Source organism: Fusarium subglutinans (genome assembly GCF_013396075.1).
Source record: "Fusarium subglutinans strain NRRL 66333 chromosome Unknown NRRL66333_c0000031, whole genome shotgun sequence".
NCBI lineage: Eukaryota > Fungi > Ascomycota > Sordariomycetes > Hypocreales > Nectriaceae > Fusarium > Fusarium subglutinans.
This window is the reverse complement of record NW_023502094.1, coordinates 27306-52978: the sequence shown is the minus strand read 5'-3', so window position 1 is coordinate 52978 and position 25673 is coordinate 27306. Positions and strand designations below refer to the sequence as shown.

The window sequence follows — 25673 nt, the reverse complement described above, 5'->3', positions numbered from 1 at the left end:
TGTAATTTAGAATTATATACCTTCAATCCAAGCCCAACAGCCAATCAAACCACTCACCAGCTGCCCCTCAATAGTTCCAAGTTGCACCTCTGTCAGTGTTAGCTCATGTAATCTGATCCTTCAATTAAGAATTGAACTTCAGCTTGTTCTCTGATTCTTTTTTTTTTCTCTTCTACTTATTTTTTTATAAACCGCTCAACAACTGAATATCAAGATGTCCTCTTGCATTTTCTGTCGCATCATCAAGGGTAAGAGAAGGGGAAGCACGGCAATTGAATGAATGAATGAGTTGAGAGTATGCGGGGAGTTGCCGAGGGGAGAGTATGTTGAGGGTGTTCATCAGCTCTTTTGTCTAACTCCTGTCTTCGTGTAAACTGACTTGGTACTTGATTAGGTGATATCCCTTCTTTCAAGTTATTTGAGAGTGACAAGACGCTCGCTTTCCTTGATATTGGTCCTCTCAGCAAGGGCCATGCTGTATGTTCTCAACAGCTCGCGTCATGAACCCACTGACAAGATATAGCTTGTCATCCCCAAGCACCACGGTGCCAAGCTGGCTGATATTCCTGACGAACACCTCACTGAGATTCTGGCAAGTACTGGGATGCTAGTGATGATACTCAAGTCTAACTGTGTTCATAGCCTGTTGTCAAGAAGATTGTCAAAGCGACTGGTGCCACCGATTACAACATCCTCCAGAACAATGGCCGCATTGCTCACCAAGAAGTTGACCATGTAAGTATATCATACCAAATATGCGGCATAAAGAAACTAATATAGTCATAGGTTCACTTCCATATGGTAACAAGATCAAAGCCTGAATTCTCGTTGAGCTACAGCTAACAAGTATTCAGATCCCTAAGCCCAACGAGACTGAGGGCCTCGGGGTCAAATGGCCCACAACCCCTGCTAATATGGAACAGCTCAAGGCTTACTGTGAGGAGCTCAAGGCCAAGATCTAAAGAGCTTTGATGTACACATGTGCGACAGTGTCCAAATGGGACATTAGGGGACTGGTTCATGAAGAGCCCTTCTGGTATTATTGTCCGGTTACCAGGTATCATCCTGCCCCGCCAAATCAACTTGATTATCTACAACCCAAGTCCCTTTTGTGCTTCACACGCCTCGTCTAGTCTAGGTCATCAGCAGAAGTGCTGGCTCCCACAGCAGCCGGTGGCTTGAGCGAGTACCAGTCAGTCTTGCCATCGGTCTGTATCGCACCCTGTCTGTCGTAGAGTGTTCGTGCTCGGATGTATGGGTCAAGATTCCAGTAATCATCCTTGAGAAGTTTGGCAATCTTCTCTCGTTCAGCCTTGAGTTGTTTGCCCTGCTCACCATCAGGATGACGGATCCATTCCCTAGTTGTATGCTCGAATTTCTTGACCAACCCTTCACGGTCAGTCAAAAGACCATCGCGTGTTTGCGTATCCTTCATCTTGTCATTTTCGCCAGCGGTAGGCTCGATGTACTTGTATTCCCAGTTCTCATCGCCTTCAAGCTCCTTGATCAGATGGTCTGGAGCGATGAACTCCTCGAGTTCAGCCCGGTTGTTAGTGAAGTGAACTTTGGCTGCCACCACAGGGTCAAGCCAGCCACGGATGACCTTCCAGATACCTTATTACGAGTCAGTGCCTATCTTCGCTCCAAAAACAGCAACATACCTTGGAAAAGCCAAGGAGCTTTATGTACCAGGACGGCACCTAGAGACTCGGGATAGTTGGCCTCGAAGCACTTAATCATGAACTTAACAGGTGTGTAGTCCATGTTGGCCATAGAGAAGCCGGTCATGTCGAAGACAATGCACTAGGTTTGCGTGTCAATATTGTGCTCTGATTTCTAGATCACGGGTACTTACAGCTGTATCAACAGGGGGCTGAAGGGTCATGCGCGCTGTCTCAATAATGTAGACTGTGTACTTTTCCAGACTTTCTTCGCACTCTTGCCCAGCCTTGTGCAGGCGAACCCGGACGACACATATAGGTCGGCCTTGCTTATCAGTGCCGTGCAGGAAACTCTTGCCCATTCGGAGTTGCTTCATCATGTCGGCGCTAACTTGCTTAGTAGGAGAATCGGTCTTCTCATCCTCAACCGCAAAGGCATCTCCGTTCTTCATGATTTCAGAGTCTACCTTCATGTCGTTATGCCTCCAATGCATAGTTGACACCAGCATAACGAGCGCCTTCTCGACATCCCACTTTCGTGCTCTGAGAAAGCGCAGAACAAGGGCATCAGGGTGATCGTGCTTCACCATAGACCATATCGTGTGTCGAATTGTTTCGGGGGACTCGTTGGCCAAAGTCTCATGGAATTGTTTGGTTTCATTGTACTTGTCCTCTTCAGCGGAAGCTTCAGTTGGTGTCGAGGTACCGGATTTGCCTTTCTTGAACATGCCGAATCCTCGCTTCTTCTTAGAGTCAGCCTCTGCTGGACTCGCCTCCTCTTTTTGGGGCAAGAGGTTGGCACCAGAGCTCTCCTCACCGGCCACGCCAGTGAGTTGAAAGATAGCAGTCCATAGCTTGCGAAGCTTCTCCTCTTGCTCGGGAGTCAGGTTCCCCGGGCGCCCAGGGGGTAATTGGAAAGACATGATCTCGAACTCTTCTTCGAACTCTTCTGGTGGGGGTTGGTTGCTGGGGCTTCCTGTAGGCCAAGCTGATATAGCAACAACAGCCGTAATGACTGCTACAGCTACAACAACTGAGTAAAGTGAGTTGGCTTTGAGGGGAAGTCTGCTACTTGGATTTGAGCCGGCTTTGCTGTATACTGTCCGTTTGATGGCAATTGAGTGGGTGAGGTTCCTTGAACCTGTTAGATATCTTGCAGAGGCGATGCTCCTAGCACATGCAGGGGTTGCTCGTGAGTTTGTAAGGGGCTGTCTCAGTAAGCTGGAAGAAAGGACAGATGACCGTAGCTGCAGGTGGCGCGAAAATGGCTGAGAGCAGTATTTAAGAGGGCTATACGAGCATAGGTTTCGTCCCAGTTGAGTCCTCATAGGTAAAGGGTCGAGAAAGATATGTCAGATTTGCAAACGCGTACACATACGCCGCAAAAACCAAAGTGGTAGGTAAATCAATGTCGTCGTTTATGGGGATTTTTAGAATGCGGGACACTCTTTGTTGGCGTGGTATCGGCTCCACAGATACCTACCTACCTTACCTTACCTACCTTAGGTAAGTACCTCTCAAAGCTGCTTTGCAGGTACAAAGTAGGAACAATCCACTGACAGGCCTCCAGGTTTGATGATGGATACGAATCGTTCGGAATTCTCAGAGGATGGCACGACCGTAATAAAATAGAATAACCTGTTGATGCTCAAGGTGTGTTCGGAGCTTGCAAGACTCCGGTTTCCGCGGATGAAGAGTGGATAGGATCAACTATTGACGTAGGGCATTTGTTAGTGTTCGGAGTACTCGGGAACAAAGATTGGAGGCCTATTATTGATGTTGAAGTTTTTCTGTCACGCACTTCAAGAGCCCCAATCAAGATGTCTCGAACAAAAGGTGACACAGCATCAAGACCAAAAATAATGACAACAAAGTACGGATAGGTTAAATATGAGTGTGATGTGAGCGTGGCTGTGCTCTACCCTATAGAGCTACCTACTAGTTAGAGCTAACAGCTTGAAGACAAAACCCTGCGATATCCCACGGTCAAGGGCCCCATATCCTAGTCGATTTAAAGTGAATGTTCATAACATGGCAGTGTTCCCTACCAAAGTCTTCCTACGATGAGCTTTTCTTTATCCGGATATCGTATGTCTTTGTCATGTCTGCCCCTGAATCGAAGACTGCTCACGCGACATCTCTCAAACATGGATAGTAATTCCCATCATGCTTGATATATGATGAGTTCTATAAAAAAGCATGCTAAGATAACAAAAAGCAAGTAGGACTCGAGGCCAAATGATATCAAAATCGGGCATGATGTAAAGTAGGTACATATGATGCTATCTGGGCAATAGAACCGTCGTGGAGAAAGCCACATGGGGGACTGGGAGCCACATCTCGAAACGAATTGCGGGGGCGCCACAACAGACTTCCATCCAATGTTTGTTGACTTTCGTACAACTCAACTTCAGGTCGCGATATCAAGTACGCGGATTGCATACCTAGTACGCCCAGCCACGAATATACGAAACAATACAGAAAGAAAAAGAAAAAAGACACAACAGCGAATGCAAAATACAGCACAAAAGCTGCCAAAATGTCAACCACACCTCAAGATCCCAGCAAACGCTCAAATTCTCGTTCCCGAACGTCACGACCTACCACCCCGCTGCGACCTTCATCTCGATCATCCTTTCGCGAGTCCGCGCGAGGTGCTGGAGAACATGATGCGCCATTTCCGCTGAATGCATTTGAGCCAGCCTTTGCTGAGCTTTCAGATGCCATGGCCGACCTCGAAGCGAATATGATGCACTTTCAGCTTATGCATGAGAGTTTAGCGAGATTCAGTGAATCGTTTGCGAGCTTCCTTTATGGTCTGAACATGAATGCCTTTTGTGTTGATTTCCCAGAGGTATGTCTATCGAGGCTATCCGTATCGGATATGTACGGTTTCGTTATTCTGAGGCTTATTCTCGCAGGGGCCTGTTCCGGAATCTTTCCGCAGAGACCGAACTCAACCAGAACAACCCGCCGTGACCCCATCAAAATCAGAGGCCGATGCAGAAATGACGTTCATGTAAGTCTCCTTTTTAAAAACCTTTATTGGCCCTTCTGACTAGCCTATAGGACCACTGACACGTCCTTTGTCGAGAATCCTCCCACTACCACCAAGTCTTCCAAATTCACCACACCAGAGCCTCCAAAAAGACAATCACGTCTTCCTGCTGCTCCCGGTCGAGGAACATCGTCTCGGGGAAGATCGACGCGCGGTGTTGGACGTAGCCGGCCTAGTGGACTGGCCAGAGCGCGCGGTCGTGGTGTTAGGTGAATGTAATCGGGATATCAACAGAAAGATTCCAAAACGCCATTTGCAATGTAAGAAATCAAGCTCAGCTCCGATGCGCCCTATGACTTTATATCCCCCTTTTAGCGTGCTATGAAGAATTTTATCGGACAAGATTTAGGCGTCCATGGCAACATCGTTATCTTGGTCGGCAAATGTACGCTTTCGGTCTCCGTTGTCTGTTCGTAAGCCGACGGCAGCTTCGGCCTCCTGCTGAGTGTATGGCCCTTCGGCGATCTGCTTGACTCTGGCGGGGCATTAACACACACTTCATACATGATAGACAAATAGATATCCATTGCGAGCCACCATGTGACATACCTTCTCTTATGAGGCTTTCCCTTTTGATGCGAGATCAGAGTAGCATCCGTATCAAACCATTTGGAGCACTCGACACAGTAGTGACGCCCAAGGCCGGGAAGGTCCTCAGCAGCCTTCGTCTCCATGAATTGCTTCAGATGCTTGGGTGACATGAGGTCGGCCTTGACCTGGTCGACGTCTCGAGTCTTGCGCCTTGTCTTGGTAATTGTTTTCTTGTTTGTAACACCCATCTTCGCGGTGACTTAGGCGAATGCGATTCTTGGAGTATGCTATTCCAGATTGTGATATTGGTAACTTTAATACTTCTAGCTAAGCGGTCGTTGAGGTTGGCGATTTTCGAAAAAAGTTATGGTGGGGCTGACCCGATAAACTGATAAGACGGATGCGGGGCACTACAGCCACAGGTTGAATCTGAACAACCTAAGGCACGATACCACGAACCATTTCGAGTCAGAGATAAAACAAGGCATTGTGCGGCTCAGAAACCATATTCGAAAAATGAGTAGAAATAGAAGGGGAGTAACGAAAGACAAAAAAGCAAAACAATGAAACTAAATAAGCTGAAGTAAAAAGCTACAAGATAAAGGCTCTGAATATCATTATGACAATTAAACACCTAAGCAGTAGGCTAATAAAGGAGTAAACATTATAAATAGTAGGGTTGTAGAACGGAACTGTGACCAACCCAATTTTTATCTCGTAGAGTCCTCCGTTCTCTGATCTTTAGTTTAAGTCTAATGCTCCATTATGCTTGAAAAGAAATATCATTGAGTTAATCGGCTTTCAACCCCCCATAAAAGTTGAGATATGCTGTCACATGCCCAGCCTTGCAGCTTGTTCAGCCATCAGATGGGAATTGGCCGGGCTTGGTGATACCCGGCGGATAGCGGGTCTGGGGTCGCCGGCTCCGGGATCAACGATCGGCAGAAAGCAAGTTAGACTTCAAGCTGGAAAGGACGAGAAGAAGGATGCTAGGATGCTTGTACGGTTAGATGGGCGTTTGCATAGCCGTTTGCGCCGTACTAGAATATACCATAGTGTTGATCGGCTCCCAGTGCTCCATCAGGATTGTGGGTTAAGACACAGGGAGTTTATGATGCGGCTTGGAGGTGGACAAGAGCCTGCAATCGGCTCCAAGAACGGATATGAAGATTATAATCGCCTCAGTTGTCATTGGATAATACATATGAACTGGGCGGTCTGCGGCATGACATTTGGCAGAACCACAATTGGGGTGTGCATACAAGGGCATAGGGGGTTGGGGTTTGGCGAAAAGCTTCACATTCCCCCTCGTTCAAGGGCTACCCCAAATTCCCTCAACCGCTCGCAGATGAAAATTGAATTCCGAAAAAACAGTGTTTGAAGCCCAAAAAGATCGGTGACCGAGCATCATGACCTCGGAGGATCGCATGTGCGAAGGGATATGTCCGTTCAGCGGCGACCGAAGGTAAAGCCGCTGGCCCGAGGAACTGTAGCGATTAAACCCTGTGAAGCGAGTCAGAGTTTTGGCCAACCAGAGAGCATCTTTTGTCATTGATTGTGAGGTTCCGGGGCATGATGGACGCCTAGACCGTTTCGGGGCCCACGATGCGGAAATTACATCATGGTCTGGGGCTCACGCCGTAACGGGTGCCCGCAAGACCGAGGTAACAGCAACTGCCTCGCAACCAGAGGGAAAAAAAAAGAGAATCAAATCGTGGCTTCTGCCCGTGGAAGAAGATGAAGATTACGATGTATGAGATGAGAATGATGTTGATATAACAATATGTAAAACAAGACTGTAATACAATGAGATGATGTCCTTGAAACCTCTACAACACTTGATAACAATTTAAATCCCCCAAAAAATACATAAACTTTACGTCCGTTTCTTGCTTGAGCTAAATTATAAAACCCAATTGCTGCATTAACCCAGATAAACACATGACCGGCTGAAGAGCATAAAATCCTTACCTGCTCGGCAGCACATTCCCCCACCTTCTTCCTTCAACCCACCCGAAAAGCTTCAACTTCTTCAGTTGAACATTCGCAATCACCCTTCAAGCATACATCGAGTCACTCATCGACCGATATTGGGTCGTAAGTCAATTACAATACCCAACCGTCGTCGTCCATCACTTTTTGCTAACGATAGTCCTCTCACAGCACCATAGTCGCAATGCTTGCTACACGCCAGGTTCTGGGCAACATGTCCCGGAGCCGCGCCCTTGCTGGCGCTGCCTCTGGCTTCCGCCGCATGGCCACAGTCTCAGATAGCCCTCTAGACAAGAAGGTAAGCTTCAAACCAATTGCATTGCTGTCTCTTGATTCCATGATACGAAGCTTCATCACTTCCTCTTTGCACTACCATTCAGGCGCCAAACGTCATGGTGCACTGTCCAGTTCGGCTGCCAATCCACCGGCAATGCCGAGGCCTGAATGAACTGCGCGACTTATAGCTCAATGGCAACCAGAGAATATGAAACCCGGCTTATGGACTCGGGGAGATGCAAGACATGAGATCTGGGAACAATTGTGCTAATATGCCTCGCTGGACAGGTCCGACAGAACAACTGGGAGGAGGGTAACTACATCAACTACAAGAAGATGTCCGAGAACCTCGACATCGTTCGTGCTCGTCTGAACCGACCTTTGGCCTACGCTGAGAAGATTCTCTACTCTCACTTGGACGACCCTCATGGCCAAGACATCCAGCGTGGCAAGAGCTACCTCAAGCTGCGACCTGACCGTGTTGCTTGCCAGGATGCCACCGCTCAGATGGCCATCCTTCAGTTCATGTCCGCTGGCATGGACAAGGTTGCCAACCCCACTACTGTCCACTGTGATCACTTGATCGAGGCCCAAGTCGGTGGTGCCAAGGATCTTGCCCGCGCTATTGACATCAACAAGGAGGTCTACAACTTCCTTTCTACTGCTTGTGCCAAGTATGATATCGGTTTCTGGAAGCCCGGCTCTGGTATCATTCACCAAATTCTCCTCGAGAACTACTGCTTCCCCGGTGGTCTTCTTATCGGTACTGATTCTCACACTGTCAACGGTGGTGGTCTCGGTATGGCTACCATTGGTGTCGGTGGTGCCGATGCTGTCGATGTCATGGCCGACCTCCCCTGGGAGCTCAAGGCCCCTAACGTTATTGGTGTCAAGCTCACTGGTCAGCTCAATGGCTGGACTGCTCCTAAGGGTAAGGATGACTGCTCGCTTTTCTTCTTGACTTTGCTGACACATTTTCAGATATTATTCTGAAGGTTGCCGATATCCTCACTGTCAAGGGTGGTACTGGTGCTATTGTTGAGTATCACGGTCCTGGTACCGACGCTATCTCCTGTACCGGTATGGCCACCATTTGCAACATGGTAAGTGACCCTTGTTCCTTCATCAATAGGATTGTTGGCTGATATTCTCCAGGGTGCTGAAATCGGTGCCACCACGTCCGTCTTTCCCTTCAACGACCGTATGTACGACTACCTCGCCGCCACCAAGCGAAAGGAGATCGGTGACTTCGCCCGCCAGTATGCCCACGGCCTCAAGCCTGACGAGGGTGCCGAGTACGATCAGCTCATCGAGATCAACCTCTCCGAGCTCGAGCCTCACATCAACGGTCCTTTCACCCCTGATCTGGGTACTCCCATCTCCAAGTTCAGCCAGGCTGTCAAGGAGAACGGATGGCCCGAGGAGCTTAAGGTCGGTCTCATCGGATCTTGCACCAACTCCTCTTACGAGGACATGACCCGTGCTGCTTCCATTGCTCGTGATGCCCTCAACCACGGTATCAAGGCCAAGTCTGCTTTCACGGTCACCCCAGGTTCCGAGCAGATTCGCGCCACCATTGAGCGAGATGGCCAGCTCCAGACCTTTGAGGAGTTCGGCGGTATCGTCCTTGCCAACGCCTGCGGTCCTTGCATTGGTCAATGGGACCGACGCGACGTCAAGAAGGGAGAGGCCAACTCTATTATCTCTTCTTACAACCGTAACTTCACTGGCCGAAACGACGGCAACCCTGCCACCCACTCTTTCGTCGCCTCTCCCGATCTGGTCGTCGCCATGACCATTGCTGGCTCCCTCCACTTCAACCCACTCACCGATACCCTGAAGGACAAGGACGGCAAGGAGTTCAAGCTTGCTCCTCCTACCGGCGATGGTCTCCCCAGCAAGGGCTACGACCCCGGTCAGGACACCTACCAGGCTCCTCCCAGTGACCGTGCCAGCGTCAATGTCGATGTCGCCCCCACCTCCGACCGTCTCCAGATCCTGACTCCTTTCCAGCCTTGGGATGGCAAGGATGCTAAGGACATCCCTATCCTCATCAAGGCCAAGGGCAAGACCACCACTGATCACATCTCCATGGCCGGTCCCTGGTTGAAGTACCGTGGTCACCTTGACAACATCTCCAACAACATGTTGATTGGTGCCATCAACGAGGCCAACGGTGAGGCCAACAAGATCAAGAACTTCACCAATGGTGAGTGGGGTGCTGTCCCTGCTGTCGCCCGTGACTACAAGGCCAAGGGCATCAAGTGGGTTGTCGTTGGTGACTGGAACTATGGTGAGGGTTCTTCCCGAGAGCACGCCGCTCTTGAGCCCCGTCACCTTGGTGGTCTTGCCATCATCACCCGATCTTTCGCCCGTATTCACGAGACCAACCTGAAGAAGCAGGGTATGCTTCCTCTTACCTTCACCGACCCTGCCGATTACGACAAAATCCGACCTGATGACAAGGTCGATGTCCTCTGCACTCAGCTCGCCGTTGGCAAGCCCCTTCCTCTTGTTGTCCACCCCGCCGATGGCAGCCCATCTTTCGAGATCCCTCTGTCCCACACCTTCAACGAGGCTCAGATCGAATGGTTCAAGAACGGTTCTGCCCTGAACACCATGGCCAAGGCCGCCAAGAACTAAAGATGGAATGAAGTGGAGTAAAGTAAAGAAGAGCAAATTGATATTTTGGGTCACATACGGCGTACATCCTGATGTTCTCGATTGGGTTTCGAGGGCAGACAGTAGAGGGGCTTTTCAACGGACGGTATATGTCTAAAATGTTGAGCGCCCATGTCTTTTACATATTTGTAGCAAAGGAATAGCCATGCTTTCATTAGTTGTAACAAAATTCTAACTGTTCAAATACCTCTTATTTATAAGTGATGCATCTGCTTCATTCACGATGTGCCATAGTGATATCTGGTATCGATCTATCGTCCCAGCCTGTTTAGATACGAAACCCGAGCAATTCTGTGAACGCTTCTTCAGGCTCATGATTTTCTGATGCGACCTACCTACCTACCTATAGTTAGCACATTGAGAGCATTTTGAACTTTGCGTGATGCCTACGTCCCAGAAACAAGTACATCACTCAGATGTGGCCGTGCACTGATCACGTGCCGATACAACTCAACAGCCACACCTCGATCTAAGGGTCAAGGGTCCGTTGTCCAGTTTGACTTGCCATCGTCCTGCGAGTGTTTCTGAGGGCGTGAAAGTGAGTTGCGATTCCAACCGGTTTTTTCTTATTGTCAAGAAACTCGCATTAGTTCTCTTGTTTCTATCTCATTATCCCCTCCGTGTCGTCGGTCCTTTCATTCCTTTAAAACGACGATCATCCGGCTGCTCCGAGCAGCTCGAATCTATTAGACATGCGACCCCGTCTCCAGAACTTCAACGCTTTACGAGCCCGATCATATCTGACACGGCTGCCACTATTCACACGACTTATCATCGTCGCTATTGTTGCCCTCGCAATTGCATCGCTACAATCAGTATGGAATTTGCGAGAATGGGGCGCCCTCATTCCTGAAGAAATTAGCATTACAAATGGTACTACCAAGCGATATTGAACCTTTGCGCATTTGCTAACTAGACTTGCTCAAAGCATATCGATTGTCGACATTCCCGTTAATACACCTTGACATTATTCATGCTGTCCTTAACCTCGCGGCGCTTACTCCTCTAATGGAGCGATTCGAGAACGAACATGGCACCTTAACATCCCTTGCTTTGTTCTTTGGACGTAAGAAACCTCAGATATGCTGAAGGACTATGAGTTGACTTGCTTTGTTTAGCTCTTACATCGATACCGGCTGTGATGTACGTTCTGATCGAGCGATATGTATTCCACGTAAACCATGGCGTTCTGGGAGCGAGGTACGACGAAGAGGAAATTGTTAGGCATGAACATGGGCTAACGTTTGTTCTAGCATGTGGGTATTTACTCTACTGGCGATGGAGTCTATTCAAACATACAAAACCAACCCTCATTTCGTCGTCGGTACTGTCCATATCCCAACATGGACTACCCCCTTAATCATGTGTATGGTTGTGAGGGCATTGGTACCTGGTACTAGTCTTCTTGGTCATTTATGTGGAATTGCAATTGGATACGTTGGTAAGTCTCACAGTCACTGTCGTGGTCGAAGGGAAACTAATAGCTAGAATAGCTGGCTTCGGGTATGCCAAGCTGCTCGCCCCTCCTGAATGGGGTCTTCGATGGGTCGAGAATCGACTCAACCTCCTCAAGATCCTCCCTCACTATGTCAGCATCGACAAGACAACATATGGCCGATTTGGTGTTTTGCCCACGACCAACCGCCCTGGTCCCAGTGGCAGCGCAGCGACGGAGCTCGTTGGTACAACCCAGCGTCTCGGGCCTTGAACGAGCGTACATGGTGCGCGTGTAATTTTGTGTAACTGTAATGGTACGGAAGTGCTTGTTGCACGCTCTCTTTTCGAATTGTACTATAGAAAGGGCATTTCATTTTCCGTGGAGTCTCTTGCGTCAGGGATCGGCGTAGCGATTAAAAGCAAAGGAATGAATGGACGTCCGCGCGGGTTCATCTAGCTGCTCATGGTCCTTTCTTCCAAGAACTATTTCAGGTACTACTATAATGGATGAAGCGATAATAAAGGTAGAGGACGAAGATTGTTTCAGTTGTCATGAATAATGGTGATACATGTATTGTCATTGGTTTACGATGTGTCTACTCTTGCAGTGAGTTCTTATTTCCATTACGATACTGCATGCCTAAAAAAGAGAACAACTCATGCCTGGACGCCATTACTGAAGTACTAATGTTAAGCTTGATTCTAATCTCAAAGACTGTTTATTTGATGCTGTAGCTCTCGATCGGCATGAACCCCCGGTAGCCGCATAGACTGCCCCGCATCCACTGCAGGTGGCCCGCAATATAACCCCTGAAGCCGGGGGGAGCTTCCATTCAACGGAAAGCTGTCATGACGGTACGTACCCTCTTTGGTGATTGAATCTCATTGTTTCCAAGACGGGAGTGGAGGCTAAGCCAAGGATAACCTCAACCGCAACCTTAACTCAGCTCAAGCATCGAGAGACCAAGTCTTTGATCACCAAGACATTGGCTAAACGATGTCGCGGCTACTTTGTATGCAATCACCTCTCTCATCCCCTATTCTGACCATTGGCTGATATGTTCTATAGCTTCAGCGCTGTCGCTGCGTCGCGATCCTCGCATTCTAAAGCTCCCCCCTTACTTGTCCTTCCTCTGCATCGCGATCGGTGTAATCTGGCTCTTTCTTCTGCCATTAAACGAATATTCGCGTCGGACATACATATCAGAGAATGCCTTGTTGCCAGGTCAAGTGCATACATATTTTGGAGGAAGCGAACAGAACATCTTCCGCGCCTACCGACATGAGGTTGACGACGTAGTCGACAAGAACAACTATGAGTGCGTCTTGACATGGATTTGGGAAAATACAGCAATCGCTAACCTGGGCTGGCTACAGGATCAACGACAGGCTCGACAAGATTCTCACGGGTGTTGGATTAAAGGTTGGGCGTCAAAATTACACCTACCACTCAGCTGGCCTTGAGTACTCAGGACAGAACCTCTACGCAATCCTGCAAGCTCCCCGTGGCGATGCCACTGAGGCAATTGTGTTGGTTGCTGCTTGGAAGAACGTCGAGGAGCAGCTCAACCGCAATGGCGTATCCCTGGCATTGACTTTGGTCCGTTACTTTAAACGTATGTATACCCCCTGAAACTCAAACCAAGCGATAGACGCTGACAAACATAGGCTGGTCACTCTGGTCCAAGGACATCATTCTTGTTGTTCCTCCCGATAGCAAGACAGGCACACAGGCTTGGGTTGACGCTTACCATGATGCTCACAACCCTGATCTTGTGGCTCCTTTGCCTCTCAAGTCCGGTGCTCTTCAGGGTGCTCTTGCTATCGACTACCCCCAAGAACAAAGTTTCAAGTCTGTTCATGTGATTTACGATGGCCCTAATGGCCAGCTTCCTAACCTTGATCTTATCAACTCAATCGTCAACATTGCTGGTGGCCAGATGGGTATTGGCACTTCTATTCAGAAGATGACAGAGCACAAGGGTACCTACCCTGATCGTTTACAAACCATGTTGCGTGGTATGCTCAACCAAGGTCTCGGGTATGCAGCTGGTGCTCACAGCAGCTTCATCCCATATCACGTTGATGCCGTGACACTTCAGCCTTACGGCGAAGGATGGCATGATGAGATGGCCATGGGACGCCTGGTCGAGGGGTCGTTCCGAAGTTTGAATAATTTGCTCGAGCACCTGCACCAGAGTTTCTTCTTTTATCTGCTGATGCAGACCGATCGTTTCGTTAGTATCGGCACTTATCTTCCCAGTGCCATGTTGATTGCTGCCAACTTTACCATCATGGCTATCTCGCTCTGGGTGAAGAGTGGCCAATCACCAGCGACACAGAAACCTAAGGAGAAGACATCTACCACATCTGTCGAAGCAACACAAGCTGGACGGGACCTGTTCGTTCCGCTCGGCGTTGTTGCTGTCTGCCAGGGTCTCGCAGCTGTGCCTCTGTACACATTCAACCACCTTCCCGCCGGCGTAAGTGCTCCCCCCAATATCATATTCCAGTCTTATACTGATCATCTCTAGTTACTCTCACCCGCCTTTGCTGCATTCTCCGTCATCTCGGCTGTCCTTCCTTTCGCGATCTCTCGTCTCCTAACGCTTGTCACCCAGCCCACAAAGCAGCACTTCCAACTCACAAAGTCTTTCTCTCTTCTCGTTCTTGGCATGTGCCTTTCTACTCTTGCAACTCTCAACTTCTCTCTTGCTTTTCTCATCGGCGTACTCTCAAGCCCGCTCAGCTTTGTCCAGCCGGTCCAGAACCCGGGGCTTCGCTGGTCTCTAGCAGGTCTCCTCAATATCGTGTCACCACCTACAGTTTTGTACGCAGCCGCCCAAATCTGGGACATTAGTATCGCAGACTTGCTGAAGGAGGCCAGCTTCGGCTGGAACATCTGGGGCATGTATACGCCCGTTGTAGTATGGTGCCTTTGGTGGCCAGCCTGGCTCGTAGGCATGGTCAATGTCTTCGGAGAGGTTACTGCTTAAGGAAAATTGAGGGTTCGGACTGTAAAATAGGAAGCAAAGCATGCATTGCGCCACCAGAAATTCAGAATGGTGGTTCTGATATTTAAGTATTAAACAAGGGCATATAGATTAGGCAAAATTTAGAATTAATAGTCTTGACTTGGGCAAAAGATCATCATCTGCCCGCAGTAAAGTTTCTATTCGTCTATACTGTACATTTGTTCGTTTTGATTGCCATACATCCATGCCCTATGCCATACTCTTGTCGAGAGCTCGTCTACGCAGCCCACACATCCTTGCCAGCCGACTCGATCCAGTTACCGAGTTGGTTGACGCTCGAGTCCCAGTCAAGCAGGCGCTGGCGCATTGCCGCGATTTGCTTCATGTCGAGCACCTTGGGCTGAACCCAGGTAATTTGAGCAACGCCGTCCACTTGGTCAATAGTTCCCCGCAACAGACCTAGGCTAAGAGCCTTCATAATGAGATGCTCGATCTCTTCGGGTCGGACCTTAGTCTCCTGAGCGATAGTGGCAAAAGTGAGGGTGCGGTCGTGGGGAGGACGGCGGAAGACAGCCTCAGTCAATGCGGAAAGGTAGATCTTTTGTCGAAGATGCGTGGCGTTGTTCTTAAGAAGCTTGTTGGACTCGACGCGATCAGAAAGTTGGTCATAAGCGTCGAGATCTCCGCGGTTGAAGGCAAATAGCAGATCACGCATCCAAGCATGCTCGCTCTTGGCGAGCACGTCAAGGATGGGGTGGAGCAGGAGCTCTCCGAAGTTGTAGATGCTTGTTGAAACAAGAGCAGCAATACTGAGGTGGTAGGCTCTCTTGTGTCGCTCCTCAGGAGTCATTGCGCTGAGGTCGATGCAAGCGAGGTAGAGGAGAGCAGTGCGGTAGTAGTTGGAGAAGTCCATCTTGCGCTGAGGGAGGGGTCAGCGGGGTTCACCAGATGTCCAAAGTCTGAGATGAAGAACATACCTGGTAGTATATGGCATTTGCATCATAGAAAGCAGCATGGACCACATTCTCTACAGAGTCGAAAGAATCCAATATCCGCTCGGCTGTATCCAGGTCCTTTCGCGCAGAATCTAGCTCCTCCAAGTCCAGCTTTGCTTGGGCGACAGCAACCAAGGCATAGACATAAGCATCCCGAGAATTCTCGTTATCAACCTTCTTGGCGACTGATTGCAGGAAAGAAAGGCGCTGCTCGTCTTCTATGTCGTTCAAAAACCATCGGTTAGCAAGCAATCCGCCGGCTTCGGAGCATATTGCATTGAAATCTCACCTTCACATTCTGTTGCTGCTTTCAATGCTAGATCCACAAGCTTCAACTGGTTGATCTTGTCGGCAAACTTGAGAATGAAGACTCTGTAGAATGGTAGTCGTTGACGGGCGCTCTCGGGGTGGCTGAAGAACTCGACGAGGGCGTCAGTGAGCTGGTGCCAAAGCTTGCGCTCCCAGAAGTTCTCAAAGTCGAGAATGAGAGGCTGGAGCTCCTCGGGAGCTTCATCGCGCTGCTCGGCAAGAAAGTCGGAGATGGTCTCGTTGCTCATGATGGCGGGATTCGTATTTTATGTCGGTGGAATCGATGTGTATTGTATGGGTGACGTGCACAGCAACTGAAGCTAGCTTGCCTGCAGCCTTAATCTGTCGGCGCGTACTGCTACACCGAAGCTGATTTTGCGAGCTATGAGTCCCAAAAGCGTGAGTATGGCCCCTTCTCTATTGGACCGTGTTGTCGTCAAGCGGCCGTCGTGATAATCGGTGAAGCTGATTTGGTCGTAGAGGTTGATAAGTTGCTTCAGTGGAGTGTGGAGGGAGGTCCTTAGCTCATCAATGAGGCTACCAGGCAGCCTGGTCGTCGCAACGTAAAGGCGCACGGGCCATTTTGACCTCTGGAGGAGCACTCGAAAGGTGCTAACCAATGACAAGCTGTCAGATTTCAGTGACCCGTCACGTGATCTGCAATTACCGTTCCCCGAGGCTCTAACTTGGCTAGCATCACCAGACACTGCTACTATCGAGACGACGAGACGTTCAACAGCCAATTGCGAGGCACAGCAGCGTTTTGTCACGCAATCTGTATATTCGCAACAATGGCTTCGCCTCTATTTGCTGCCAGGGCGGCCCGCAAGGCTGCCTTCAATGTCGCCGGCAAGCGATACCTATCCGATATTTCCATTACTCGAACTGGCAAGCCTATCATGCGAGTTGAGGGAGGCCGGTAAGCTCAACCACGGCCCATTCAAACTATTCGGATCTCCTCTAATGTTATTCTGCTTCTAGCTCATCCCTCGGAGGTACGATGATCGAGCTACGATGACCACGAACAACACTGACGGGAGGGAACCAGGCCATACTGTTACCGTATTTGGCGCAACCGGCCAACTAGGACGATACATTGTCAACCGACTGGGTGAGCCGACCTGAGCCAGGAATTGGATAACTGGAATGCAAAGTTGGAATACTGATACTGGCATTAGCCCGTCAGGGATGCACTGTCGTTATTCCCTACCGCGAGGAGATGTCCAAGCGTCATCTCAAGGTCACTGGAGATCTCGGCCGTGTTGTCTTCATTGTACGCCCCAGCCCACCCCGATATGCTCAGGATCCCTTCAGTAACCCTCTTGATAGGAGCATGACCTTCGAAACACCCCTTCGATCGAGGCGAGCGTTCGACATTCCGATGCCGTTTTCAACTTGATTGGCCGCGACTATCCCACCAAGTACGTCAATATGATACAGACCAATGGATAGGACGGAAGCTAAATGATGATCAGGAACTTTTCTTTGGAGGATGTGCACGTTGAGGGAACTGAGCGAATTGTCGAGGCTGTTTGCAAGTACGATGTCGACCGATATATCCACGTTTCCTCCCACAGCGCCAACTCTCAGTCCGTCTCCGAGTTCTACCGAACAAAGGTTTGTGGATCGTCAGCATGGTCAATGGAGGGAATTGCTAACAAACGACTTAGGGTCGAGCTGAGGAGGTTGCTCGACAACTTTTCCCTGAGACAACTATTGTCCGACCTGCGCCCATCTTCGGCTTCGAGGACAACCTGCTTCTGAAGCTTGCTGGCGTCACCAACCTCTTCACTTCCAATAACATGCAGGAGAAGTTCTACCCCGTTCACGTAAGCTATTGCCAGAGTGCTTAGGGTCAGCGTTACTAACCGCCACAGTCCATCGACGTTGGTGCTGCTCTTGAGAAGATCTTCTATGACGACACAACTGCTGGTCAGACTTTTGAGCTTTACGGACCCAAGAAGTACAGCATGGAGGAGATTTCCGTTATGGTCGATAAGGAAATTTACAAGCAGCGACGACACATCAACGTGCCCAAAGCCATCCTTAAGCCTGTTGCTGAGATCCTGAACAAGTTCCTCTGGTGGCACACTCTTTCAGCTGATGAGGTTGAGCGAGAGTACTTGGACCAGGTCATTGATCCTGAGGCCAAGACCTTTAAGGATCTTGGTATTGAGCCTGGTGATATTATCAACTTCACCTACCACTACCTGGTAAGTGCCTCCATCATGGTCGTGAAAGTCACAAACTGATACCGTTTTCTTATAGCAAGGATTCCGAAGTCAGAACTTCTACGATCTCCCCCCTGCGACAGAGAAGGAGAAGAGGGAAGAGAAGAAGTACATCCATGTCTTGGATGAGTTGTAAAGACAATGAATTTAAATTTTTGCTTATTGCGAAAGCTGGAAAGGCGGCTGGTGATTCACGGCTGAGCGGACAAGTCGACAATAGTCCGTGCATATAGGACCGCATAGACTAGAGGGTATGCGAGTTCGAACAATTGTACAGGTTTCTTTGGGTTGAGATGATATCAGATAATATGACGGTTGAGAGAATCAGTCCACATGTAGCTACCCTGTAGCTAGCTTTCCATCATCGCATACCTAGGTATGCAGCTCTTTGATAGCGAGAGTCTAGACCGTCGAGCAAGCAGTGGCAGGCAGTAAAGAGGACCCCGTCAAAACCCTCACAAAAAAAACCTTCTATCGCATCGCATCGCAACGCATTGAAGCGACCGCATATCAGAACCAAAAATAATAATAACGTTTTGACGACAACATCCCGATGTCTTTTGATGATGAAGAGCCCATGTAAGAGATACAAGACATCCATGCCACCGCAAGTTACAGGGCCCAGTTTACTGACTTTGGCTGGGCTGGTCTCTCCAGAAGCCTCTCGAGTCACGCCTTGGCCGCGCTGGCCGAGTTCCACGCCGAAAAGGACGCCCACGAAAAGACATTTGAGAAGCTGAGGACCGGCGCCGCCCCGAGAGCTGGAGCCGGACTCGGCGTCGTCGAACCGGAGGACGAGGACCCTGTAGCGGAGGATGCGGACGATCAACCGCTGAGCATGGCAGCCTTTACGGAGGATTGGAACGAATCGCAGTTTTGGGTACGTAAGATGACATGCACAAACAACGTCCTCTCGTCCACTTGTCTTGCGCCTTTTGGCTCCGGCGGTGGAGATAGATGGCATAGCATGGCATCGTGATCGGCTTCGACAGAGAGAGTCTGTGCCTTTGCCTGTCTGAAGTTGGGGTATCTATTACGTACTGGGCTGGTCTTGGCACTACAACAACTTCATGATATTGACATGGCGGAAAGAAATGCATACATACTAACATGGGCCTGACGATCTAGTTCCTCGACGAAACAGCCTTTGCTCTGGCCGATCAGCTCCTCGATGGCGCATCGTCAAGCTCGACTATTGGTGTAGTCTCGACACCGAGTGTGTTCATTGCGCTCAAGAACCGTCTTGTAAGATCAACACGGCCTCTGTCATGCCCATGGCTTGATATGTAGAACCCAGGAACTGACTGGGACGTAGAGATTCTGGCCTCTTGAAGACCGACCTAAGCTGGTCTTGTTCGAACATGACCACCGTTTCAGCGTCTTTCCCGAGTTTGTCTTTTATGACTTCCAGCGACCTCTCCAACTTCCAGGTATGACTGCTTTGCTAGTTGAAAACTGCTTTTTGGCATATGCTGATATTATTGTTTCAGCTCATCTGAAGGGCAGCTTGGATAGTGTTATCATTGACCCTCCATTCTTCAGCAATGACTGTCAGACTAAGTGTAAGTAATGCTCACAGTCATCCTGGTCACCATCCGGAGGATGACACCCCATCCCGTATCACGATCTACACCCTCCAATTTAACTACTAGTTAACATGTCACCCACCAGTTGCCCTAACAGGCCGCTGGCTCGTCAAGCCAAAGTCGCCTCGTGTGATTGTGTGCACGGGAGAACGAATGGCTACCATTGTTGACAAGCTCTACCGTTCTCTTGGAGTCTACGCGACAACCTTCGAGCCTGCTCACGCCGGTTTAAGTAACCATTATTACTGTTACGCCAATTTCGAGAGTTCAACCTGGGACTGGCGATCTGATGAATCAGCTTAGAGAAGCTGGACAGGAGATGCGAGGTGTTCAAAGATAACACCCGCTGGTGGAGCCGTCTCAGAGTCTGGGAAGAACATACAAGACTGGGAAACATGGCACACGGTACAATGACTTATGAAATATCTGGGGATACGCCAAACCCAGTAAAGTCCGTCACAGTAAGAGAAAGAGATACATCTGAAGAAAGACCATGGTCCGCCCTATTCAGTAGGGTGCCGCGGTATTACTAAACTACATATATGCGCCGAGGAATGCTCCATACTGCGCTCAACCAGCAGCTGATATAGGGATCCAGTCGACTTATTGATCATGATCAGTAATGCCTTTCTAGCTCTCCTCATCCAAACCTCAATCGCCTAGGCCAGCGAGCGAATGATGTAGAAAAGGAGATAGGCCTGTGCCCCAAGGACGTCAGATAAGCTCGCCAACTCGACTTTGTGATCATTGAACTTGAACCACTAAAAAGACATGTCAGCTGTGATACAGTGTCATGAAGAATGACATTTACCTGGTCGCCGACCCGACAGTATGATGTATAATGGCCAGTGTCGATCTCACCCACATGAACCACAACACTAAGGAGGTCATATGTGCATGATCGCTCCAGCTCAAGGCTCTCACGACTCTCGTGATTGCGAACACGATTGGTGTAAGGCAGCATATTGAGTTGGAGAGGGAATTTGACTTCATTGTCGACTTTTGACGCGGCACGATCGTGTCGGCCATGTCTGTACTCGAAGCGCTGTGAAAAAGAGTTAACTTGACGGACCAACACCAACACTCACGAGCCACCGACTAGACTCACCTTCAGCTGTATCGACAGAACGTTCGGCAGCCGCTTAATGCTGGTATGTCGTTTGGCTTGTTGAGTCCCGTTGCAGTTGTTGCACCGATACTCGCACTTGTCATACTTGATGTATTCTTCGTCCAAGCAATCCTGCAAGGTTAGAGAAGGCTTCTTCTGACCAGTCCTCTTGCTCTTCTTCTGGACGACATTTTCGAGACCTAGACTTAGATCAAGGAACGACTGAATGGAATTACTCTGGCCTGAGCAATTTTGACATGTCGTAGTTGTTTGCATCTTGCCGTAGAATGTCTGATGCATGATACAATTGCAGCTATGTTCGCTGCCAATCTCCGGCTTTTTGCCATCACCATTTCGTTCATGAAGCTCTTCAGCTAAGAACTGGAAGAACTCATGAGCGTCTTGTTCTTTGGTGGTAACGAGATTCTCGAATGCCTTCTTCTCGGAGATCCAGAAACCTGACAAGATATTGGCAGCAGTATAACCGTTAGTGTTCTCTAGGGCGTAAAAATCTTGGAACATGTCGTCCATTGCACAGCTCAGGCAGTGAGGGATCTGACAATCATTGCTCTGGTGACCATCGCTTAGGTAAAAGTTTCTCAGTAATGGGTTGTGCAAGAAGCTTTGGAGAACAACGTTCTGATAGCAGGTCGCACCGGCGTTGTAGATGCCGCGCAGGCCGTTTGCACGACAGGAGGCGGTTGTAGTATTGTTAGTAATATACCGAGGGTCATCCTTCATGGAATCTGAGAAGAGCTCATTGTGTTTTCTCTTGCGACCTGGCCAACAGTTAATTTCAGGCGACAGAAAACCAGTCAAAGACACGGCTATCCGTTCTCATTCTGTATCGCGTATGGACGAGCCTTGACTCGACGTATCTCGGTGCACAATCGCTTACCAGAAAAAGAGCCAGTCCCTATCTTTCTCACTCGAAGCTCCTCGAGAGTTGGATCCCAGACAAAATCGTCGCACATCTGACAGTACAGGCAACCGCTCCGAGAGTCAACATCTGCGCCAGGGTTAGCAAAACAGGCAGCAGAAAGCAGCAGCACAAGGCTACTAACAGAAACGGTGCTGTTTCTTGGTTCCATGTTTCAATCGATCTTCCTCGGACACGGTCATGGGACATTGTAGGCAGAGGTAGTTCGAGGTAAGTGTTGTAACGGGTCGGCCCTCTTGTGTTGAGGTTTGGGGGACGATGGGTGTCGCATCGAAGATGTTGCGGAGGATTAACTTGTAGTGCGTGATCGAGCTGTTCATGACCTCTTGGTTCTTGCTGAGGAGGAGTTGTACATGCTCTAGGGACAATCAGATGACGATATAGAGAGACAGAGGATTGGGTAGGCATACCACAGCCGAACATTGGTGATCCGGGGACCGGAGACTTCACCTTGATGTTTTTAGGTGAGGCCGGGGTTGTCGGTCGCCCAGACATTGTGAGGAATCAAGCCTTCGCGGCTAGAGTTTTGCTGCGGCAATTGAAGCTCGTGGTGGACGAATGAAGCCTGTTGATGCGGCTGGTAAAAGGGAGCTCGATTCGTGATCAAGCGGATGCGGCTGAGAGTTACTGTACCGTACACTCAAATCCGCATGTATAAAGACAGGATTGATTATTCGATTACTCTTGATCGGCTCGTTGTACGCTCGTTCGGTCGCTCGGTCGCTCGGTCGCTCGTTTATTTATTCGTTCCTTTGCTTGGCGGGTGATGCGATGGTGTACAAGGCTGAAGGATGCACGCGAGGCGCAGAGTTACATGAATGTGCAACCAACAAACAGCATGGAAGCCGAAAGTCGGACAATTGGTGGCCAACCTCTTGAAACTTAATATCAAAGATTGATGAACTGTAAGAGACGAATGAGCGTCGAGAGGTGGCCGCTAAGGAATTAAACAATAGAGATGAAAAGATCAAACTCTGTTGTTGCGCCTATTGATTGTTCCTTCAATTAATAGAATAGATTAAGTAAGTGCATGCATGCATGCATGGGTAGCATGGAAATAGAAGTGCAACCGTGGTATTGAAAGCCACTAGTTATCACTCACTGTAAGGTAAGGTAAGGTAAGGTAATTAGGAGAGATTACAATGGAACGGGTGCAGACTCCTTGGAACTTAGTGTGTCAGGTACCTTTTGGTGTAAGATTGGCGGGCAGATACATCATCATCAAGTCATGGAGGCGCTCATGAAAATTATGCCCATGCCATGCAGGGCGATAAGATAACCTACAGGTGCCTAGGTAGGTACTAGGCAGTTAAGGTACGTTAACTAAGGTAGTACCTTACCCAGCTTGGCACTAGTCTCACCAGCTGAACCTCATATTAACCGCGACCACGGCGCGTCTTGCAGGCCCATTAACTCGTAATGTTGTAGTTGACAGTCACTTGAGAATAATTTTCACTACATCTGGAAGCTCCATTACAGGATCTGATAGGTAGTATCAAACAAGATAATAGCTAGTATTTACGATGTGTAAAGTGATGCCTACCTATCACTGTATCTCCCTCCATCACGTCAATATGCACTTAGAAGAGGAGCACCATTCGTGCCGAGGTTTCTTCATTCCCCATTGAATAGGTAAGCAGTTTAGATTGCCGAATGACGACAGCCAGCTCCCTCTCTACCTCTTGTAGATCAACATCCTCTTCCTGTTTCTCATCTTTCATCCTTAACATACCGTGCACAAACATCTTTGAACTTTGAGCTTATTTGACCAGAAACGGGGCTCAAAGTCTCCACTCTCTACCGAACCCCCGGCCCGACTTTGCGGCATCCCGGCTCCGGACTCGTCCCGATCTGCGCCGATAGCTTCACCCATACGGGTCTCCGTTCCTCCACCTTGAACATTAGTTACCAACAACTGGAGTACCATGGCAACTCAACTCATTGCTCTGCCAGCTGTAGAGCGTCTCAGTCCTACAGTCATCCGAATCTTGGGTGGCAATCCAGGCAAATTCACTCTCCAAGGCACAAACACATATCTTCTTGGTACGGGTCGTCGCCGGCTTCTCATTGACACTGGCGAGGGTCGCAATGCTTGGATCTCATCTGTCCGCGAGACTCTACAGCAGGAGAATGCGACTATAGACACCGCACTCATCACGCACTGGCATCATGATCATACAGGTGGTATCAAGGATCTCTTGAGCATCTCACCACATACGAGAATCTTCAAGCACACTCCGGAGGAAGCGCAGCATGAAATCAAGCACGGGCAGCGCTTTCAAGTCGACGGCGCTACATTGACAGCAGCGTATACGCCAGGACACACAAAGGACCATATGGTGTTCGTTCTTGAGGAAGAAGACGCGATGTTCACAGCCGACAACGTCCTCGGTCAGGGGACTGCGGTATTTGAGGACATGATCACGTATCTACGAAGCCTAGAAGAAATGAAACCTCTGTTCAAAGGCCGAGCATACCCTGGACACGGACCGGTGATTGAGAATGGACCAGCAAAGATTGCCGAGTACATCGGACATCGAAAACAACGAGAAGATCAGGTCATTCAGACATTGAAAACGGGACCTGGCGAAGTGGAAACTCAAGAATCTGCATTGTGGTCGGCATGGACAGCGACAGATCTGGTCGAGGTGATTTACAAAGATGTGCCTCAGAATCTGCACCCAGCAGCTCGTGGCGGTGTTTTGCAGATACTGGGAAAGCTGGAGAGCGAAGGTCGCGTAGCTCATGATGGTGACGAGTGGAAGCTGCTGGTAGATGGGCGGGCTTCTCTATGAGTTTGGGCTGCAGTGAGTCAGTGGTGTATTTCCGAATTGCCGTAATAAGTTGGGTAGTTATGTATTCATCATTCATTACCCGAAAGGCCCTTGTGAGGAACCGTGTTTGCTCGGGAATACGGACTTTTAAACAATATGGACAGGGTTAGGCCTGTGGCATGATTTGGCATGCCAAGAGCTGAGTTTTGTAGCAAGTTTGTATGGTAAACTTGGTACGTAGCGAGATGAGGCAGGGCCTTCGGCAGTGTCGGATCGTTCACATCGTCCAAGTCTTGATGTGACAACATGGACCTTAGTACATACGGAGTAGCTTAGTTAGTTATTGATCGCCAACTGGGTTCTGGCTTTGGGAACACCCCTGTCCACTAACGCAGCCACTCTAGCAAGCAAATACATGCACGGCATTGGCCATGTTCTCAACGACTGACACTGACATTGCTGCTGATGTTGAAGTGTAAGCAGATCGATCCTCTTGATACATACTGTACATGCAGCTTCAGTTTGGCCGATTACGGAGACTGGCTGCAACGCAATGTAGTGTCGTCACATCAGATCCCAAGCTCCCCATGCAAGTACAGTACAAAGAGCTAGCTGTCTTTTGAGACTACAACATTATACCCGTCGTTTAGAGGTATGTATGTTTCATGCAGTCATAAACGGTTCAATCTTGTCCGAATATCATACGACAGACCGTAAAAAGCAAGAGCTCGATGATGTATACAGCCTCAGTGTTCAAATTGCGGAGTGTAAGTTCGGGCGTAAATTTTTGGCGTATAGCATACGTGTAGACATGCGTATGCCTGAGGAACGGAGACAAACTGACCACAAGATATCGTTCTTGGCGAGATCACTGTATTCATTCTTATCTGCTGGCTCGGGTTGTAACCAAGACAGCTGACTCTTTTGGGTGTAATAGGTACACACGATGGATGCAAGTCAGCGCCATAGACACGACAACTAAGCGGGCGGTGAGCTAGCACATCCATCGTGGACGATCCGAGCACTCTGCCCTAGATTGGGATAGAGAAAATTCTGCTTATGCACCTCTTCCTTCAACCGAGTTGTGTGGTGTAAAACGAAGCAATTTGTCAGCGGAG

General features: G+C 49.2%; 11 protein-coding genes across 11 annotated transcripts; 7 read left to right on the top strand and 4 right to left on the bottom strand.

Moving 5' to 3' along the window:
- Positions 1-214: 214 nt before the first annotated feature.
- FSUBG_3633 (hit family 1) lies at positions 215-962 on the top strand (the record flags this gene model as incomplete). Its single annotated transcript, XM_036681535.1, has 5 exons — positions 215-248; positions 395-477; positions 643-735; positions 787-801; positions 855-962. The coding sequence occupies 5 exons, from the start codon at positions 215-217 to the stop codon at positions 960-962; spliced, it is 333 nt and encodes a 110-aa protein (XP_036540748.1).
- A 167-nt stretch (positions 963-1129) lies between these two features.
- FSUBG_3632 (CSR1-phosphatidylinositol transfer) lies at positions 1130-2989 on the bottom strand (the record flags this gene model as incomplete). Its single annotated transcript, XM_036681534.1, has 3 exons — positions 1130-1614; positions 1662-1803; positions 1856-2989. 3 exons carry the CDS (start codon positions 2987-2989, stop codon positions 1130-1132), a joined length of 1761 nt encoding a protein of 586 aa, XP_036540747.1.
- Positions 2990-4200: 1211 nt separating this feature from the next.
- On the top strand, positions 4201-4932 carry FSUBG_3631 (DASH complex subunit DAM1; the record flags this gene model as incomplete). The annotated part of the gene is made up of 3 exons (XM_036681533.1): positions 4201-4515; positions 4583-4680; positions 4731-4932. The coding sequence occupies 3 exons, from the start codon at positions 4201-4203 to the stop codon at positions 4930-4932; spliced, it is 615 nt and encodes a 204-aa protein (XP_036540746.1).
- A 132-nt stretch (positions 4933-5064) lies between these two features.
- FSUBG_3630 (BUD20-like protein) lies at positions 5065-5498 on the bottom strand (the record flags this gene model as incomplete). Its single annotated transcript, XM_036681532.1, has 2 exons — positions 5065-5194; positions 5269-5498. The coding sequence occupies 2 exons, from the start codon at positions 5496-5498 to the stop codon at positions 5065-5067; spliced, it is 360 nt and encodes a 119-aa protein (XP_036540745.1).
- Positions 5499-7426: 1928 nt separating this feature from the next.
- On the top strand, positions 7427-10161 carry FSUBG_3629 (aconitate hydratase mitochondrial; the record flags this gene model as incomplete). The annotated part of the gene is made up of 4 exons (XM_036681530.1): positions 7427-7540; positions 7807-8449; positions 8500-8621; positions 8674-10161. 4 exons carry the CDS (start codon positions 7427-7429, stop codon positions 10159-10161), a joined length of 2367 nt encoding a protein of 788 aa, XP_036540744.1.
- A 731-nt stretch (positions 10162-10892) lies between these two features.
- Positions 10893-11908, top strand: FSUBG_3628 (rhomboid 2; the record flags this gene model as incomplete). The annotated part of the gene is made up of 5 exons (XM_036681529.1): positions 10893-11073; positions 11129-11266; positions 11319-11400; positions 11454-11641; positions 11694-11908. The coding sequence occupies 5 exons, from the start codon at positions 10893-10895 to the stop codon at positions 11906-11908; spliced, it is 804 nt and encodes a 267-aa protein (XP_036540743.1).
- Positions 11909-12634: 726 nt separating this feature from the next.
- On the top strand, positions 12635-14633 carry FSUBG_3627 (glycosylphosphatidylinositol transamidase; the record flags this gene model as incomplete). The annotated part of the gene is made up of 5 exons (XM_036681528.1): positions 12635-12650; positions 12707-12956; positions 13015-13253; positions 13306-14120; positions 14172-14633. The coding sequence occupies 5 exons, from the start codon at positions 12635-12637 to the stop codon at positions 14631-14633; spliced, it is 1782 nt and encodes a 593-aa protein (XP_036540742.1).
- Positions 14634-14889: 256 nt separating this feature from the next.
- FSUBG_3626 (26S proteasome regulatory subunit N9) lies at positions 14890-16164 on the bottom strand (the record flags this gene model as incomplete). The annotated part of the gene is made up of 3 exons (XM_036681527.1): positions 14890-15531; positions 15590-15822; positions 15897-16164. 3 exons carry the CDS (start codon positions 16162-16164, stop codon positions 14890-14892), a joined length of 1143 nt encoding a protein of 380 aa, XP_036540741.1.
- Positions 16165-16707: 543 nt separating this feature from the next.
- FSUBG_3625 (NADH-ubiquinone oxidoreductase 40 kDa subunit mitochondrial) lies at positions 16708-20036 on the top strand (the record flags this gene model as incomplete). The annotated part of the gene is made up of 14 exons (XM_036681526.1): positions 16708-16835; positions 16898-16911; positions 16965-17027; positions 17095-17189; positions 17246-17337; positions 17392-17533; positions 17587-17745; positions 17794-18129; positions 18185-18279; positions 18766-19027; positions 19276-19392; positions 19463-19577; positions 19638-19709; positions 19831-20036. 14 exons carry the CDS (start codon positions 16708-16710, stop codon positions 20034-20036), a joined length of 1896 nt encoding a protein of 631 aa, XP_036540740.1.
- Positions 20037-20392: 356 nt separating this feature from the next.
- FSUBG_3624 (ubiquitin carboxyl-terminal hydrolase 22 27 51) lies at positions 20393-22276 on the bottom strand (the record flags this gene model as incomplete). Its single annotated transcript, XM_036681525.1, has 6 exons — positions 20393-20494; positions 20545-20778; positions 20842-21620; positions 21740-21850; positions 21906-22139; positions 22192-22276. The coding sequence occupies 6 exons, from the start codon at positions 22274-22276 to the stop codon at positions 20393-20395; spliced, it is 1545 nt and encodes a 514-aa protein (XP_036540739.1).
- A 1430-nt stretch (positions 22277-23706) lies between these two features.
- FSUBG_3623 (metallo-beta-lactamase domain protein) lies at positions 23707-24576 on the top strand (the record flags this gene model as incomplete). The annotated part of the gene is made up of 1 exon (XM_036681524.1): positions 23707-24576. The coding sequence occupies one exon, from the start codon at positions 23707-23709 to the stop codon at positions 24574-24576; it is 870 nt and encodes a 289-aa protein (XP_036540738.1).
- Between the last annotated feature and the right edge of the window lie 1097 nt (positions 24577-25673).